Source organism: Prionailurus viverrinus, chromosome A1 (assembly GCF_022837055.1).
Source record: "Prionailurus viverrinus isolate Anna chromosome A1, UM_Priviv_1.0, whole genome shotgun sequence".
In the NCBI taxonomy this organism is placed as follows: domain Eukaryota; kingdom Metazoa; phylum Chordata; class Mammalia; order Carnivora; family Felidae; genus Prionailurus; species Prionailurus viverrinus.
The window spans coordinates 198,187,808-198,204,134 of NC_062561.1; the positions used below are offsets into that span (position 1 = coordinate 198,187,808).

Consider the following 16,327-nt stretch of genomic DNA (forward strand, 5'->3'; position numbering starts at 1 on the left):
ACACAGAAGACAGCTTTGCCCTGATGCGAACTGCCACCCAGCTGGGAAGAATGACTCAGTGGCACTGTCCACCCATCCAACGACCTCCTGGCATTGCCTTTGTTTTCTTGCTCATGGTTTCCAGAAGTATCACCAAGAAGGGACTCGGGGACGACTGTCCCCTTTTTGTAAAACAAAGGAGAAATTTAAGATGTTCAATATAGATCTACCATATACTCTCTGACTATGCATCATATTCTATATGGTTATTTCTGGGAGAAGAGGTGTTGGTGTAGGGAAAACAGGCAGAGGTGCCGTTCAGGGGCATTTGGGCACAGACTCTGCCATTAGCCCTACTCCAGAGGGTTCGCTAGTCAGGATCGAGAACCAGGAGGACCTGGTGTTTCTAAATAGGCCCTTAAATGGAAGTGGAGACAGGGTGGCTTTCCCCGCCGCGCCCTCCCCCCCCACCCCCCGCCCCAGAATCCTGGTGTTAACCCGAGTATAAAAGCCAGTGGTGTAGAAACATTTGCCTCCTTTCTCAAGTCTGAGAGAGGCCCTAGGAAGAGAACAGCAGTATTCCCTGGAGGAGCCGAGGGGAGCCAGGGAAAAATATCACCAGGAGTGATGGGACGGAAGCACTCCTGGGTGACCACCTCGCTTCTGTGGGTTCTGCACCCTCAGGCAGAGAAGTCTGGAATGGATAGGGGGAGTGTGGGCGGTGGGGCAGAAACAAAGGTGGAAAAGAAGGTGCTTCCCTTCTCTTCTACTGACTTGCAACACATACTGGGGTTATGATGTTCCCATTTGTTTTCTCTTTTTTGTTTCTCTGTGTCTCCTTTCTACAATCAGCTTGGGATGCTTTTCCGATAAGAACGTTATTGTGTCTTAAGTAGAAAGAGAGAGGAGGCTCCCACGCCCCGGGACCCATACAAGTGCCTGCTCTGTGATTTTCTGCACCTTCCTCTCCCCGCATAGCAGGGCCCCTGCCACACCCCCCATGAGACCTCTGCTGGGGCAGTGTCAGCGTAGGGGAGGAGGTGGGGACGGCTGTGGCCCAAGCAGGAGTCAGCACCGCTCGGAACGGCCATGCATCTCTGATGGTCTTTGACCTTCTCTGCACTCCAGCCACGTGCCCAGGCCACCTGTATGGGCGCGCTCTGCTGGGCTCCTTTACTTGTCCCTCTGTGTCCCCTTCCCCCTTCTGGGGAATCCTGGTACTGTCTCCTGACCCTTAATTTTGCAATTCCACGTACGACTGAACACCCAGTTTCAATTTCCTCAAATCCAGGCCCATCCTCCTCTGGGGACTCTTTCTCCTTTAGCTACTTCAGCTCTGTTTACAAAACAGACTACCTAGGGGCACCTGGATGGCTTAGTCGGTTAAGCATCTGACTTCGGCTCAGGTCATGATCTCATGGTTTGTGAGTTCGAGCCCCTTGATGGGCTCTGGGCTGACAGCTCAGAGCCTGGAGCCTGCTTCCGATTCCGTCTCTGTCTCTCTGCCCCTCCCCTACTCGCTCTCTGTCTCTCTCTCTCTCTCAACTATAAAACATAAAAAAAAAAAAATTTTTTTAAACAAAACATTATCTGTGTATCTCCTTCAAGTGGACTGGAAGGTACCCTTTCCTTATATTTTAGAGAAAAATATTTTACAAAAAAAAAAAAAAGCTGCACCCCATTGGCAGGTGAAGGACCGAACGGTCTACGGGACAAGGAGGGACACTTACCTGTACGGTGGGAGGTGGCAGCACTTTCTCAAAGTTCTCTTGAAAGGAGCGAAGCTGGTGACCAGTCTGGCCCAGCACATCTTCCACCAGCTTCCTGAAGGCTGGCTCGGAGAGGTGGTGGTGAGGCAGCTGGGTGGGGCAGACACTGTCATCAGAACACGCTCTGGAGAAAGGGGACAGAAGGACTCTGGCAGCCTACGCTCCAGCCCCGATGTGTTACGATGGGTCTTTCTGTCTTTGTCGGCTGCCATTTTTGCCTGCCGACTGCCCCACTCTCTGTCCTTCAAGAAAGCATCCCTCTGGGAGGGTCTCTCGGGATTGCCCACCGTGGTGCTGCAGCCACACGGCTGGCAGGCACGGCCACCCTTCTCCCATCCACCGTGATCAGCCCACGGACTGGACAAGCAGCCCGCGCAAGGCTCAGAGTCGTCCTCCCGCAGATTTAGTATTGGAAGGCTGAGAACGACAGAATAACGTTTCCCCTAGCTTCTGAGATGTGAAGCTGTCTCTCCCACCGTGCAGAAAAAGGGTCTGCCTGAGAATGAAGCCAACCCGGAGAGGGACACAGAGCCAGGAGGGGGAGCGAGAGTCAGAGCCCCGACAACACTATCTGTACTGAATGCAGCCTGCCCGGGGCTCATCCCCTCCGGAGCCTCCCAGTTATGCAAGTCACGATGCTGTTCTTTATGCCTAAGCTGGGTTGGAGCCCAAGGAGTTCTGAGTAATGCTCCACGCTGAGCCCCTGGCCCTGCTAGCCATCTCCAGCATTCTTACCACACGACCTAGGAATGAGTTAGACCCCACAGCTAACAGAGACATGTCCTCTCTCTGCTTGTCACCAAACTCACTGCTCTTGGCTCTGACTCAGAGCCCTTCCCCCGCCCCCCAGGATGCGGACAGACTGAGGCTCCACCGTGCAGGCCTTTCTTGGGCTCCACAGGACCGGTCCAGGGGGAGGGGCCATGGGCCACAGACAGGAAGCGGGCACCAATCACTGACAGGCCCAACCAGGAAATGTCCCCTTTCAGCTTTTATGAAGCTGACCTTCCCTCTATTGGCACCCTGTAATACTCCCCAGCCCCACACATCCCAGTCTGAACACCAGGGGCCTGGCAGCCTTGGAGGGAAAACTAGAGGGCGGGAAGAGAGTGACAAGATCATCTAATCAGATTTACCCTCTGCCTTCAGGAAAGAGAAATGCTTCTTTTTGCAGATGGTTCAGGCTTAATTGAATTCAAAAAGAGTGTCTGAGATAGAACTCTGTATTAAATGCTTGGAAGGCCAAAAAGAATAAAGCCTACAGTCCCAGCCCTCCTCAATAAGGGGAAACAGCTTCATCCAGCAGCCCAACAGAAGGCAGTCTCTGCTAAGTGCTTCACAGAGCACATCCGAAGGGCTGGTGGAGGACAGAGGGCGGTGAGATGGGCTCTCCCAGCCGGGAGAGGGGATCCGGAGGGCTTCATGGAGAGACTTGTTCATCTTTCACATGTTTGGGGAGTTCCCGCCATACGCCAGGCACTGTGGAAGGCATGGGGGACAATGGGGTAGGGGTGTTCCAGGCCAAGGAAGGAGTCGGTGCAAAGGGCTGTGGTCACACTCAGAAGAGGTGTGCTGGAAGGGGCTGCGGGGGGGCAGTGAGGCACAGAGCCTCCACGGAGGTGGAGCATGTGTGATTTAGAGGAAATCTCATGCAACAAACTGCATGGGGGCAGCTGAGCTGGAGACCATGAGGCAGAGGAGACAGCATGTGGTATGGGGAGTGCTGGAAATGTCCGGGGGGCCAGACCCACAAGCCCCTCAGCTCGGATGCTGACATCAGAGAGAGACTGGAAAGCAGCAGAGTCTGCCTTCCTGGGTCAACCCCAGTTTTCAAGAATCAAAGTTTGCCCTTGGAAGTTTGTCCAAACCTCTTTGCAAGCTCTTTATGCTTTCAGCAGACAGCTCTTCTAACAGGCTGTCAAGCATTGTTCAGAGCCTGGGCTCCAGGGTTGAACTGCAAGGGTTCAAATCCTGCTATCAGCAGGGGGGTGGCCTTGGGCAAGCCGGTTAACCCCTCTGTGCCCGGGGCTTCCTTTTGGAATGAGGACAATAACACCACCTACTCTACAGGGTCACTGTGAAGATTAGGTGAGACAATTTACGGAAGGTACTCACTAAGTGCTCACAAGGAGGCGGCTGCTAGAAGAATAGTAGCAGCAGAACACTAGTAGCAGCAGAACGAGGCTTGGGACATTCACTCCTGATTGTGTAGAAGGGTCCTGGCCTCTGTCACCAATGTCTAATACACCCCAAGGCCTGGCCCCAAGGTCTGCTATTTTCCCAGCAGAGCCTCTTCCGCTTCTGAATCCCAGAGCCCAGGAATGGCCTGAAGTCCCAGTTCTACCCTTGTTTACATGATCTGATTCCATTAATGGAAGGAGAACCGGCATCAGAGAGATCCAGAAGGTCCCCGTGGGCTCCTCCCAAGCACCTGACGGCCTGTTTGGAAGGCCCCCCATCCCAGCCCCCGCAAACAGCTGACTGAAGGGGCCAAGAGGCCTTGCCTGGCTATCCTACAGAGGCCTTACCTGGGCCAAGCTGCCCTCTGCCCTCTGCAGCACTTGCTTTGCAAGGTCCCTCTGGAGGTCCACGAACGTGTGCAAGATCTGGCCCAGCCACCGCATGGCCAGCTGGTTAAGCTGGGGGAGTTCAGCCACCAACAGGGAGTTGAGGGCCTGGTACGTGTGCCGGGCCTCCTGCTCCTCGTACGTCACGCTGCCCACCTCCAACAGCTTCTCTTCCACCCTCTCGAAGTCCAGTAGTTTGTCCAGACGCTTCTTGACCAGGTTCTGAGGGCCGCTCAGGGCTTTAGCGAGGCTGCACAATGGCTGCCATACCAGGCCTTCCAGCCGCTGCTTCTGTGGGGAGAGGTGAGCTGGGGGCTGGGCAAGGAAGTGGCAGAGGACAGGCACCTGGGAGAAGGGCTTTTGGAGGCAGGTAGGACTGGGCTCTAGTCCCGCCCCCACAGACTAGCCGTGGCCTCTTGCGTGTTATGGAACCTTTCTGGGCCTCCACATGCCCATCTGAAAAACGGGGACGGTGCACATACGAGCTTAGCAGAGTGCCTGGCGCTTCCCAGCATCTGTGCACAGGTCTGAAAAGATCTTGTATAGAGTGGTGATCGCAAACACAATCTTTGGGGGCTCAGATCCCAACTTGCCATTGACCATCTGAGTCACTTGGGAAGTCACCCTCTCTGAGCCTCCAGCTCTCATCTGCAGAATGGGGCTCTTGATAGCATCGACCCCGTGAGCCACGTTGTGAAGATTAAATGAGATGAAGACTGTAAAGGGTTCAGCAGCTTATGTGCCTGGCAGACAGCAAGGCACAACAAACATTAGCGGGGGCTATTTTTATCAGTAAAATGCATTAATAATAATCCCTGCCCTGCTGACAACTCTGGGCGGTTGCGGATGTGACAATCGTGTAAAGGTCCTGACTTCTAAATATTCTTCTTTTTCTCCTTCTTTTTTTTTTTTTTTTTTAAGTAATCTCTACACCCAACGTGGAGCTCGAACTCCCAACCGCGAGATCAAGAGCTGCATGTTCTACCGACGGAGCCTGCGAGGCGCCCCCTAAATATCGTTCCTAATAGGCTCTGCCGCCTGCCTGAAAAGCAAGGGGAAAGGAGAGGCTGCACTTACAAAGTCTGGGAAGGCCTGGAGCTGGAGGTCTCCCATCAGGCTGCAGTACTGCACCACCGGCCCCCCAGGGATGTCCAGCTCGGATTCCTGCGGCCTGAAGCGGAGGAAAGCCTGGACCCCGAGCAAAGGAGAGACAGTCAGTCATGGCCCATCACAGCCATCTCACGCCTGTATCCCCACCCCCCAACTCTACCCTCAAAGAGACTGTCCAGGCTCTCTGCACACCCACCGTGACAGGGAAGCACACAGCCTAGTCAATCCTTGCACAACTTGGGTGATTAGAAAGTTCTTCCTTGGACTGAACCAACATCTCTCTCCCTATTCCAGCGCTTTCCAAACTTCATGCCTTTGCCGATCACCTTTGTGGTTTTACTGCCATGTCCGTGTTCCACACATTCTATTAACACTTGAAATCAACTAACCATGCCTATTTGTATCAAAGAATTAAAAAAAAAAAAACAACAACCCACTGATGACACTACCATAAGAGGAAAACCAGCAATCACTGTCATAAATAGGCATGTAAGAGTAATTGCAATAAAAACAACGTCGTTAAGTTCTGTCTGGACATCATTGCCTACAGAAGGCTCCCAGCCCGAGACTCGCCCTGCCCGTCTTTGTTTGTTTTTTTTAATGTTTATTTTTGAGAGAGACAGAGACAGAGCTTGAGCGGGGAAGGGGCAGAGAGAGAGGGAGACACAGAATCGGAAGCAGGCTCCAGGCTCCGAGCTTTCAGCACAGAGCCTGACGCAGGGCTCAAACTCACAGACCGTAAGATCACGACCCGAGCTGAAGTCGGACGCCCAACCGACTGAGCCACCCAGGCGCCCCCTCGCTCTGCCTGTGTTAAAGACACACAGGCAAAAGAAGGTTCTCCTGGACTGGGGATTACAAGAGGGAGTTGCATGCTTGTTATGGGATTGCATGTCAATGCTGTGTCTGTCACATAAGCCTGAGTCTGGGGAAATGCGGCCGAATGCTTCCAAATATCTGTCCTACCTGCAGAGCCACATGTGTCTCTCATATGCCTCTGGTTTCTCTCTCATGGCCTCTCCATCCTTTTTCTTGAGAGCCTTCCCCGCCCAGCTCGTTGTCCTGTGACAGGATCCTGCTGCCGGATCCTTCCGCCCGGGGGGCCCGGGATGGAGCAGGAATGAGCAGGGGGATCTGCCCCACACAGAGGGAACTGTGGCCTCCCTCATTTTACACGCTTCCCGTAAGGCCACCCCACACCCCACTGTACGAAGAGCCTGTGATCATCTGACCAGACTGCTTTGCACCAATGGACACGACTGAGAGCGAAACCACAGGAAAGGGACACAGTGGATGGAATGAGTCAGCATCCATCACAAAAGTGAAGGACGCTTTGGGCACGAGGCAAATGACGTGTCGGAAGGCATGCAAACTGGGATTCCTGCAGGCTGAATTCAGCCTCTAGAAATATTTTTTCTTGGGCCTGTACAGCATTTAAATTTTCATTTGTCGTTCACATGGACACATCAGGGGATTTTGTCTAAAAGTCTGAATTCTCAGTTGTTGTCTTTTTTTTCCCCCCTAAAATCAGAACTGGCTACTCTGGGTCCACACTCCCAAACAGCAACAGCTTCCCCGAGCCAAGTAACAGCTGCCCCTTTAGCTTGGAACCATCCGCCCATCCAGTCAGTCAAATTCTAAATATTATTATGTATTTAACGCTCCTGGAAAGTCTCGTAAATAGCCTGTTAGATATTAAGCCTTGAACACCTGCACATTTCACTTGGTAATATTACCTGCCTGACTCCTTCAGGCACCTGAGCCTGTCACCTGCTCTAGGTGCCAGAATGGCAGGGTCCCTCTAGAGGGCTCGGACGCCAGTGAATTTTAACCAAGCTCATTCCCTACCAGCTCAATGGGCTTGGAAGCTAAGGGTTGGGGAGTGCTTGCCCAGGGCCTTCTTCTGACCTACAGCCAGTGACTAGGTGACCTCTTCCGTTTGGTTCCCGCAGCTGCTGCCTCTGCCAGCTTGTCAGATTAGCCCGGTGTGCCTCCTGCCTGGGGGGCCCAGCCCAGCCCACCCATCATTAACTGCAAGATCTTCACCTCCAGATTAGCCAGGTAAACAGCCACGTTGTTCTTCGTCTCGGTCACACACAGCGACACCCAGTGCAACCTCTCTTCTAAGTAATCGAATTCCTTGTCTTCTGTCTGAGAGGAGAGTTTGTGAGAGCTGAGAATATCCCTGGGGGAGGCAGTGAGGCAGTGTAGACCCACACCCGCATCCCAAATCCTCACGGGGGACCACCTCGCCCAGCCCTGCCCCTCAGAGCCACTTCCTACGGCCCCAAAGCGGAGTGGGACGGTTAGAGGCAGTGAGTGCGGCCTAATGGATTTGTACTCAGACCATGAACTCCGATACACGAGCGAGCGTATGAGTCCTGGTTCACTTGCTTCCTAGCTGTGGGACCTTGGGCAAGTGTTTCACCCTCTCTGAGCCTGTTCTGTCAACTGCAAATGGGGTAATCAAAACACCTACTTCACTGGGTGGATCAAACCATGCCTGGTTCAGAGGAGGTATTCGATCAGCCTGAGCTGCTGATAGTTATTCAGAGCTGGTTCCTTACCCAAACCCAGAGATCAGCTCTCCTGTCTGCATACAAAAAAATACTCAGAGAAAGAGAAGCACAGGAGGCAGAGGAGAAAGCCCTACCCTGGCTCTTCAGAATCACGTGAGGGGACCACCTCTGCCACCTCCTGGCTATGCCGTGTTGGGCACTCCCTTCACCCGCTTAGCCTCAGCTTCCTCATCTCCGAAAGGGGTCTAAGCCTGCCCCACCCACTGCATAGTCCTGCTCCTTGGGATGGCTGGGATGCAACCCTTCCTCCGTCGCCCCCGCCCTGGGAGCTCACCCTGGGCACAAGCCCAGCTTCCTGCTTCAGCAGCTGGCTCAGCCGGGTGGTCTTCTTGGAGAGGGTGTGCGTGTTGATCCGGGCCAGCCTCTCCCGGAGCGTCAGCTGCCCCACTTTGGTATACTTGGAGGCTGCACCAACAGAGGACAGAGAAGGCATGGGAACCAAAGCAGACCCAGGAAAGCAGGCATCCCTGACACACCTGGTCCGGCACCCACCCAGAGCCCTCTTCTCAGACATCAGCGTCACGTCCATTAGGATGGCAGGCTGCCAAGGAAGAGCACAGGGCTCGGCACCCCTCGCTCCAAGGTGTGAGCCCCGGCTCAGGAGCTGTGGGACTTTGGCAAGTCGCCACTTCTTGGGCCCATTTCTTCATTTGCACACGAGACCAGCCCCCTCGTGTGATTGCTGGGAGGGTCACATAAGATAGTGGGTCTGAAGGCACTTTCTAAAGAAGAGGGAGGTGATTTGCCTGGGGCCCCGTGGCCAGTGCTAGCCAGGCCAGGCTGGGGCGCACACATCCCCGGTCCTGGTGTAGGACCAGTCTGCCACCCAGCCCCGGGGCCTGAGTTTGACACCCAGCTCTGCCTCTTCCCAGCTCTGTCAGCTCTCATTTTACCTGGAGTGTAGATTGTAAGGCTCAGCCCAGATAATGAATGAAAGATGTGTCACGGTCAGCCCTGGGAAACGTGAGCTGGCTAAACTAGCACCTCTGTACCATCTAGGTCGTGCGGTTGCGTTTTCTCCCTGCTTAGGACACGGCTTCCTTTTCCAAGTCCTTCGGTTCCAACAACCTGAGAGATAGAGTTCCCCACCCACTAGCTGCTCTTCCCAAGGTATATATACACGGATCCTGGCCTCCCCCTATTCATGTCCCTCCGCAGTAGAGCAGCCTCCTGGTTCGGATGGGACTGATCTCACTTTAGTTCAAGGGGTGGGGGCTCACGGGCATAAGCCAGTTCGTGTAATCCCAAACCCCTGGCCACAGTGATTGGTCTCAAGAATGAAACCTAAACCAGGCCCAAGCCAATCAGCTCATGGCATTCTCCAAAGCGTGGCGATTGGTTCAGGGGGAGCACATGACCCAAGTGGATCCTATCAGCATGAAGCTCCAATTTAATTTTATGACTAAGGGGAGAAAGGCCCCGTCTTCTCCTAGAGGCTTTGCTGTGCAGATGTGAGTCTTGGAACTACTATCATGAGGGAGGCCAGCCCGAAGATGACGCTGACACACAGTAAAGACCGGAGATAAGAGAATTATGGGAAATGGAGCCAGCCCCCTGATTAAATCCTACCGAAAGCCCATATTATCTCTGGACTTGTGGTTACATGAGCTGCTACATTCCCTTTATTAATGAAGACAGTCTGAGATTGAGTTTTGGATCCGGAAGCATTCTCACTGATAACAGCCCCTAAATCCCCCCAGTCCTTACCCACTTCCTTGCGCCTCTTGTACTCATTGATGTTGGCGTTCACGTCTTGGAGGGCAGAGGCAGCCCTCTGAAGTACAGGGTAGGCACTGGCATCAGGATCTGTGTTCTCCAGGATTTTCTGCAGCAGCAATGGGTACTTGGTAATCCTCTGCAGAGGGATTACCAGTAAGAAACTGAGGCCTGAGGGCCCAGCTTGTGGCCTGGGGGAGAAGGCTGGCGTTAGGTAGGTAAAGCCCACCCTTTCAGGCACCAGGAGGACTGGGCTCTGGTCCCAGAGCTGCCGTTGAACTCGCCGTGGGCTCTCAGGTAAGTCACCCTCCTTCCATGGCCCTCGGTTTCCTCATCTGTAACGCGTGACGTCTAGATGTTAGATAGGCAGTGCTACTTCTCACTGTACCTCTTTCTGGGCCCTGAGTCCCCATCTGTACTAAATGCTACGGTTAGTTCTTTGTCCTCGGCTTCCTTGGCCTCTCAGCAGCAGACACAGCTGACTGCTCCCTGCTCTTATTTTTTTTTTTTAATGTTTATTAATTTTTGAAGGAGAGAGAGAGAGAGACAGAGCGTGAGTGGGGGAGGGGCAGAGAGAGAGAGGGAGACACAGAATCAGAAATGGGCTCCAGGCTCCGAGCTGTCAGCACAGAGCCGACGAGCGGCTCTAACTCATGAACCGTGAGATCATGACCTGAGCCAAAGTCGGTCCCTTAACCGACTGAGCCACCCAGGGCCCCTGCTCCCTGCTCTTAAAACAGTTTCTTCTTTTGGCCCCATAGATGCCCATTGTCCTGCTTCTCCTTCTCCATGGGCCATTTTCTTGGCCTGTGGCTTTAAGCACATCCCAAACCCAGATCTCCATTTCCAGCTTCTGTCCAGAGCTCCAGACTCACACAGTCAACTGCCTGCTTGACACGTCCACTTGGCAATGTCTCAAGCACAACTCTGTATGCGGGACATCCATTTTATATTTCATTCATTAAAATGGTTCTGTTGCTTTAAAAATCAAAAGTTTTCTGTGTCTCCCTCTCTCTCTGCCCCCCCCCCCCCACCAGTACTCTGTCTCTCTCTCTTTCTCTCTCAAAAATAAATAAAACATTTAAAACAATTTTTAAATCAAAAGTTTTAGGGGCGCCTGGGGGGCTCATTCGGTTAGGCATCTGACTCTTGATTTCGGCTCAACTCATGATCTCACAGTTTATGAATCTGAGCCCTCGTCGAGCTCCACGCTGACAGTGGGGAGCCTGCTTGGGACTCTCTCTCTTTCTGCCCCAACCCTGCTTGTGCACATGCACACACTCTCTCTCAAAATAAATAAATGAAAATTAAAAAAAAATAAAACTCGGGGGAAAATGGGTGATGGGCATTGAGGAGGGCAGTTCTTGGGATGAGCACCGGGTGTTGTATGTAAGCTATGAATCACGGGAATCGATCTCTGAAGTCAAGAGCACACTGTATACACCGTATGTTAGCTAACTTGGCAATAAACTATATTTAAAAAAAATCAAATCAAATCAATCAATCAAGAAATAAATATTTTTTAAAAATGAACTGCTAAAAAGACTCGCTTGCCCAAACTCTAGACCTCAGCCTCAAGATCTCTTCCAAGGACAAATACAAATCTCAAAAACCCTCTTCACAAATACTAATAACAAGAAAATCTCCGGATCTGTCTGTATATTTATATACGTTGCATCTATTTTGAATATATGGCACTTTCTACCTCTAAGGTATTGCTAAAATTACTTGGCAAAACAATTCTCTTTAACCAGCTTAAAGAAAATGAAGCACTTACATAATCCTAGTATTCTTAAAAATTCTCAAAAATGGGGGTGCCTGGCTGGCTCAGTTGGTAAGCATGCAACTGTTGATCTTAGGGTTATGAGTTCCAGCTCCATGTTGGGTGTAGAGATAAGTAAAACTTCTTTAAAATTTCTCAAAAACAGAATAAAAACAACCAAAGTGAATTTCAGGTTTATGTGATATGGGACAAGATTTGGTAATAAAGCTAGTTTATCAGTTTAGTTAAAACAGGCTTGTCTTGGGGCACCTGGGTGGCTCATTCAGTTAAGCATCCAACTTCAGCTCAGGTCATGATCTCACAGTTTGTGAGTTCAAGCCCCACATCGGGCTCTGTGCAGACACTTCAGAGCCTGGAGCCTGCTTTAGATTCTGTGTCTCCCTCTCTGTCTGCCCCTCCCTCCCTCTCTCTCTCAAAAATAAATAAACATTTTTTAAAAAGGCCTATCTCTACAGTCATCAACATTAAATATGAAATACTTATTCTACCCAGGTTTACTAAAATAAGCTCATGTTATCGCTGTTACAAAATTTGTCAATAAAAACTTGGTAAATAAAACTTAAAAAAATAAAAAATCAAAGTCAAAAGATTTTTAAAAAATCACAGGCACTTTATGTTTAGGATGCATTTAAAGTATTTAAGGGTAAAAAGTCATAATGTCTACATTTGTCTTTAAATAGTTTAGTATAAAGATAGATGAAACAAAATGTTAACACTGGTTAATTTTAGGAAGTGGCATACGTTTATTACATTCTTCCATTTTTCTACAGGTGTGAAAATTTTCACTAAAAAGCTAAAAAATAAAACAAAACACATGAACAACTAGCGTCAAGACCTCTTCCAGATGCACTATTTGATGAATGGATGACCATTTCTAGTCCCTTTCTTGATGATGTCTGGCATTTGCAGAAAGAATGCTCAAGTCAATGGCATCTGGGAAGAGGTTCCAACAGTCTTCCCTTGATCGTGACCAGCAGCCTTTAGACCTGCCTTTCAAGAAGCTCGCGAGGATTTCAAGCCTCAGTGTCTACACATGCCTCCTCCAAGAAGACTCACAGACGCTGCTCACAGCCATTCTCTGCCCCCCTCTCCATGGTACCCGTGCCTCTTGCTCTTCCTCCAAAGGAAATATTTCCAGACCAAATGTCCAGCAAAGATCAGTCATGAGGCTAAGAATAGGCAGAGCAGGTGGGTGCCCCTTCATTAGCTGCAGGGGGTTGGGGGGGTGGGTAGGGGTAGAATTACCTGTCAGGACATGCCTACGCTAACCATCTGCTCTCGCCACGGGTTTCCTAGCACTTGGCTGACCACGAGCAAGGGAGATGGAGAAAGTCACCAGATATTTGCAATACTCTATCCTCTGAGCTTACTTTCTATGGGAAAGGGCCAACTGCCTCCTGGGGACAGTTGTCACTCCACAAATAAGGGGATGGGGGGGGGTCTTCAAAGAAATGATCACAGCTCTTCTCCAGAATTATCAAGCACTCATGACCGAATCACAGCAGCCTTTTATGTTTATGGCTTTTCTAAGGTAATCTGGAGAAAATGTTTAAGTAGCCTTTCAGACAGGCAACAAAAACTGAAAGATAATCCAAAGGGAGGGAGGGAGGGAAGGAGGGAGGGAGGGAGGGAGGGAGGGAGGAAGGAAGGAAGGAAGGAAGAAAAAGGGTGTGGGAAGGGGAAACAGGCCCGCTTACATTCTCTTGGTGGTAGCAGCAATTGGTAACATCATTTTGAAGAACAGTTTGGCAATTTGTGAAATGTACAAATCCTTGTTCCATCGATCCTACTCCAGATATCTGCCCACAGAAATGTCAACTCAAGCGAGCAAAGATAAAGGTGGGAGCTACCAACAACTCTATTTATCGCAGTAAAAAATTGGAAACAAGCCAGATATCCATCAGTAGGGGCTTGGTTAAATAAACCACAGTCTGAGCTGCCCTGGAAAGGAACTCTGTGGGGCCATTAACAAGAACATGCTAGAAGTATTCCTAGTGTTGTGAAAAGATATTCATGACCGTGGTTAAGTGAAAAAGTAAGTTCTAGAAAAGCAGGTAAGTCAGAGCCCCTTTAAATTTCTCCTTCCTTCATTACTTTTCTTTCCATCCATCCATCCATCCATCCATCCATCCATCCAACACTTAGACTTCTGTGTGTAAAGTCTGTCTGCCTGTCTTTAAATGAACAGAAGAAAACCTGGATAGAAAAGGTTAACTATGAGGTGGAGAGATGGGGAAATGTGAGACCAACGGGGAATGGACTTTTACCTTTTACTTTATATATCTGTGTATTGTTTAAATATTCCTTTTTTTTTTTTAGTAAGCATACATTACTTTTATATTTATTTATTTGTTAAAGTTTATTTATTTACAGGGAGAAAGAGAGAGCATAAGTGCATGCACCTGTGCCTACAAGCAAGGGAGGGGCAGAGAGAGAGGGAGAGAGAGAGAATGAGTAGGGGAGGGGCAGAGAGAGAGAGAGAGAAAATGAGTAGGGGAGGGACAGAGAGAGAAGGGGACAGAGAATCTGAAGTGGGCTCCCTGCTGTCAGCAGTGAGCCCGGGGCTTGAACTCACAAACTGTGGGATCATGACCTGAGTCGAAGTTGGGCACTTCACTGACTGAGCCATCTGTCAACTCAGGTCATGATTTCACAGTCATGGGATTGAGCCCTGCATCAGGCTCTGCCCTGAGCGTGGAGCCTGCTTAAGATTCTCTCTTTCCCTCTGCCCCTCCCCAGCTCACATGCTCTCTCTCTGTCTAAAATAAAAATTAAAATAGACAAACAAATAAATAAAAATAAAACAAACCAAGATTGCCAATAAAGGAAAACAAAGAAGGTTTATCTGCCTTCTGCAAACTGCCTCCGCCATCATTCTGAGTGCTTCATGCCTCTGCAAGGCAGCCTCCCCGGCTGACAGCTGTACAATCAGAGGCAGAACTTCCTGCATACGGCAAGGGCGAGCCTTTGATCCCCTTGGCCCTCAAGGTGGGAGCTGCATTAAGAGACAGGATAAACTGAACACCTCACCCACTCACCCACCCAAATAAAGGGCGGGAGGCAGCATGCATTTTGGGATCACAAAGAATCTGATCAGATGGTCCATCCTATCCGGACGAGAAAGAACCACTTACGGTCGGTGTGGGGATTCTGGTTGGCTAAGCTCTGGAAAGAGTCCCATGATCATAAGCACAAGAAAGCCAAGAGCAGGTATAGCTCATTGGTAGAGCATTTGACTGCAGAAGCACAAGAAAGCCAGGATTATTGTTTCAAGAGAGAGGAGACAGCAATGCTGACAGGAAGAACGGCATCCCTGGTGCAACACTGGACCAGAGGCTCTCCCCGAGGGGCACTGTGGAAACCTTCGGGCACCAGGCAGGCAGCTACAGGCACTTAGTGGGCAGGGACCAGGGAAGCGGGACATCTGCAACGACAGTCCCACACTGTGCAGAATAGTGCTATGTCTCCTACATCCCTCTGAACATTCAGAGACTGAATGAATGCCTCAAAATGTGCTGTGATTTCAAGAACTGAGATCTGAACTCCATCTAGTCACTTACCAGAACACTGGAAATTATTATGATGCTACCCTTCATAAACAAGACCCAGATCATCTGCAAGAACATCATTACTTCCTCACTTCCACTGCCCCCCACCCCCGCCCAGATGTGATGTTATCCCTACATCACCTATGTCGTTTCCTTCTTTTTCATATCATACACAGGGAAGTCAAATTTGCTATCATTGCTACTTGTCATTCTAGGGGACGCACATTCTCTGCTCTCTCCTTTTTCCCTACTTCTTTCTCATGCAGAATGGCTTCTGACTTTCCTTTCCTTGAATCCAAACTTATTTTATTGTAAGTAGGTGCCAGCATCTGATTGCTTCATTAGATTTTCTAGGGTAGTGGTGCCCAAGTATTTGCACACCGAAATACATATAACTTGATTAGACATTATTTTCCTTTTACTTCTCCTTTTTATTTTGAGTCATTATATTGATTTTTTTTTAAGTTCTGTATATAGGTAGTATATGTAGATTTCGAGAATATATTTCAGGATATTAATGGGGGGGAGGGGCAGAGGGAGAGGGAGAATCTTAAGCAGGCTCCACGCTCAGTGTGGAACCCAACATGGGGCTCGATCCCACGACCCTGGGATCATGACCTGAGCTGACATCAAGAGTCAGATGCTCAACGGACTGAGCCACCCGGGCACCCCTCAGGATAATAATTTAATGTCTGTTATAAAAAAGGAGCATTGGAACCATTAGATCTGAGAGCCATGCTGTGGTTTCAAGGGACAAGGATAGCCAAGACAAGGATGAGAGCTGGGGTTCATAGAGTGTCACTTGGGTACAATGAGTCCGTGTCCCCATGAGGTGTAGTTATTACTCCCCCATTAAGTAAGGAAACTAGGTTCTGATTCATGAAATGGCTTCACCAAGGTGAGTTAGGGGCAGAGCCAGGTCCGCTACTGGGCAGTGTGGCACTGGAGCCCATGAGAAAAGTCTGGACTGGCCTGGCTGGGAAAGACCAGAGTGTGCAAGGCACGACAAACAGCAGCCTCTGTACCAACCACGGCCCCCCAACAGTGTTTCTAACATGTCAGAGCTAGATGCCAGCATTTGGCGCCTGGGAGACGTTATATCAAAGTTTCTGACTTCTCTGGAAAAATCAGAGGATCTCATTCCTACACGGCATTTGAGGCAGACGGTTTGTAAAATAGGGCTGTAATCATTCTACTCTCTGTGTTCGCACCCTTTGTTGCGGTGGTGGTGGTTGTATCCACACCCTCTGAATATGACCTTGAAGCTCCTCTATTC

General features: G+C 50.1%; 1 protein-coding gene and 1 long non-coding RNA gene across 2 annotated transcripts in view; one reads left to right on the forward strand and one right to left on the reverse strand.

The window, feature by feature from the left end:
• Positions 1-16,327, reverse strand: part of ARHGEF37 (Rho guanine nucleotide exchange factor 37) — a 57,458-nt gene that overhangs the window by 6,974 nt on the left and 34,157 nt on the right. Inside the window, exons 5-10 of the mRNA XM_047870224.1 lie at positions 9,712-9,911; positions 8,279-8,409; positions 7,472-7,576; positions 5,393-5,503; positions 4,277-4,606; positions 1,710-1,838 (exon numbers count right to left, since the gene is read on the reverse strand). Of these exons, the coding sequence (XP_047726180.1) occupies positions 1,710-1,838; positions 4,277-4,606; positions 5,393-5,503; positions 7,472-7,576; positions 8,279-8,409; positions 9,712-9,911 (1,006 nt within the window). The remainder of the gene's footprint in view (positions 1-1,709; positions 1,839-4,276; positions 4,607-5,392; positions 5,504-7,471; positions 7,577-8,278; positions 8,410-9,711; positions 9,912-16,327) is intronic.
• Positions 9,891-13,879, forward strand: LOC125172331 (uncharacterized). Its single transcript, XR_007154690.1, has 3 exons — positions 9,891-10,017; positions 12,274-12,691; positions 13,299-13,879. It is a non-coding gene; the product is annotated as an uncharacterized LOC125172331 (long non-coding RNA).